At 26.6% G+C, this 1,152-nt stretch overlaps 1 protein-coding gene across 1 annotated transcript; it reads left to right on the forward strand.

Moving 5' to 3' along the window:
- The first annotated feature begins 103 nt into the window (after positions 1-103).
- Positions 104-1,132, forward strand: LOC105461616. The gene is made up of 2 exons (XM_011708116.1): positions 104-183; positions 508-1,132. The coding sequence occupies exons 1-2, from the start codon at positions 122-124 to the stop codon at positions 770-772; spliced, it is 327 nt and encodes a 108-aa protein (XP_011706418.1). The 5' UTR covers positions 104-121; the 3' UTR covers positions 773-1,132.
- Positions 1,133-1,152: the final 20 nt, after the last annotated feature.

Here is a 1,152-nt window from a genome sequence, read left to right on the forward strand (position 1 = left end):
TGAGACCATCTATTTTTTATTGCAAAATACATATTTTATTTTTTACCAGGGCAGATGTATTCTATTAAAAATATATGTAATATATTTCAGCGATATGCAGTTGTCAAAAGCAATTGATCCTATGAATATAAATGTTGAGACCGCCGAAACATCCGAGATTGTTAAACCGTACCGGATTGTACCGTAAGTTTTTATTTAGAATTAGTTACATATACGCATTTTAATTATATTATTTTTCTATCAATTTATAAAAATAACACACATTAAAATTTTTCTTAAAAATTTAAATATTTTTTATAGCTTTACACTTTTATATAATTTTGCTGTTTTCCTCTAAATTTATTTTAAACAAAATAGAAATATATAAATGTAATAATATAATTTTATTAATTTATAGTTTTGTAATTTTTTTTTCCTATTTTTTGTGTAATTATGTCTTTTTTTAATTATATACAATATATAAATACATGTATTTCTACAATGTTATAATATTTTTATTTTGTGTAGAAGCACATCTAATAGCAAGCATTTAATAAGTCGTGTAGAAGAAACTTCACAAAAAAGGAAAATGAAGGCACGAAATTTGAAATTGCAAGCAGAAAATAGAAAGCTGCGTGAAAAAATTAGACGTCTAGAGAAAAAAATGAAGAACATGAAGAATAAAAAAACAATAGAAGACGGACCTAAAGAATACGAAACTCTGCGTCAATTAGGTTATAAGTTACTACCTACTAATTTTGCACAATTGTTACCTGTACAAATTGACGCGTAAATTAAAAGCAAACATGGAAGAAGCTGCAGTTCAGAATTTAAACAATTTGCATTGCATTTATATTTTTTAAGTCCGAAATTATCGAGAACTTACGACACAATTCGCATTGCCTTCTATACGTAGTCTACATTTATTTACGCAAACAAACCCGGCAAATTAAATCCGGTAACGATAAAATTTTTGATGTTCTATCCGATAAATTAAATTCATTACTTTGGAACGCCACTGTATATTGTGCATAGATGAAATGAGTTTAAAAGCTTATTTATTTTATAACATTTCACAAGATGAAATAATCGGGTTCGAGAATACAGATAACGGAAAATCAGAAAAACCTGCAAAAAATGTTTTAGTAATTATGGCACGTAGCATTGTAGGTA

Source organism: Wasmannia auropunctata, unplaced genomic scaffold (genome assembly GCF_000956235.1).
Source record: "Wasmannia auropunctata unplaced genomic scaffold, wasmannia.A_1.0 LD282538.1, whole genome shotgun sequence".
In the NCBI taxonomy this organism is placed as follows: domain Eukaryota; kingdom Metazoa; phylum Arthropoda; class Insecta; order Hymenoptera; family Formicidae; genus Wasmannia; species Wasmannia auropunctata.

What these genes read in the sequence shown, in the direction of transcription:
- LOC105461616 (XM_011708116.1), top strand. Translation starts at nt 122, where the DNA reads ATGAATATAAATGTTGAGACCGCCGAAACATCCGAGATTGTTAAACCG. An exon ending in AAACCGTACCGGATTGTACC is followed by an intron (nt 184 to 507) that starts GTAAGTTTTTAT and finishes TATTTTGTGTAG; the next exon opens with AAGCACATCTAATAGCAAGC.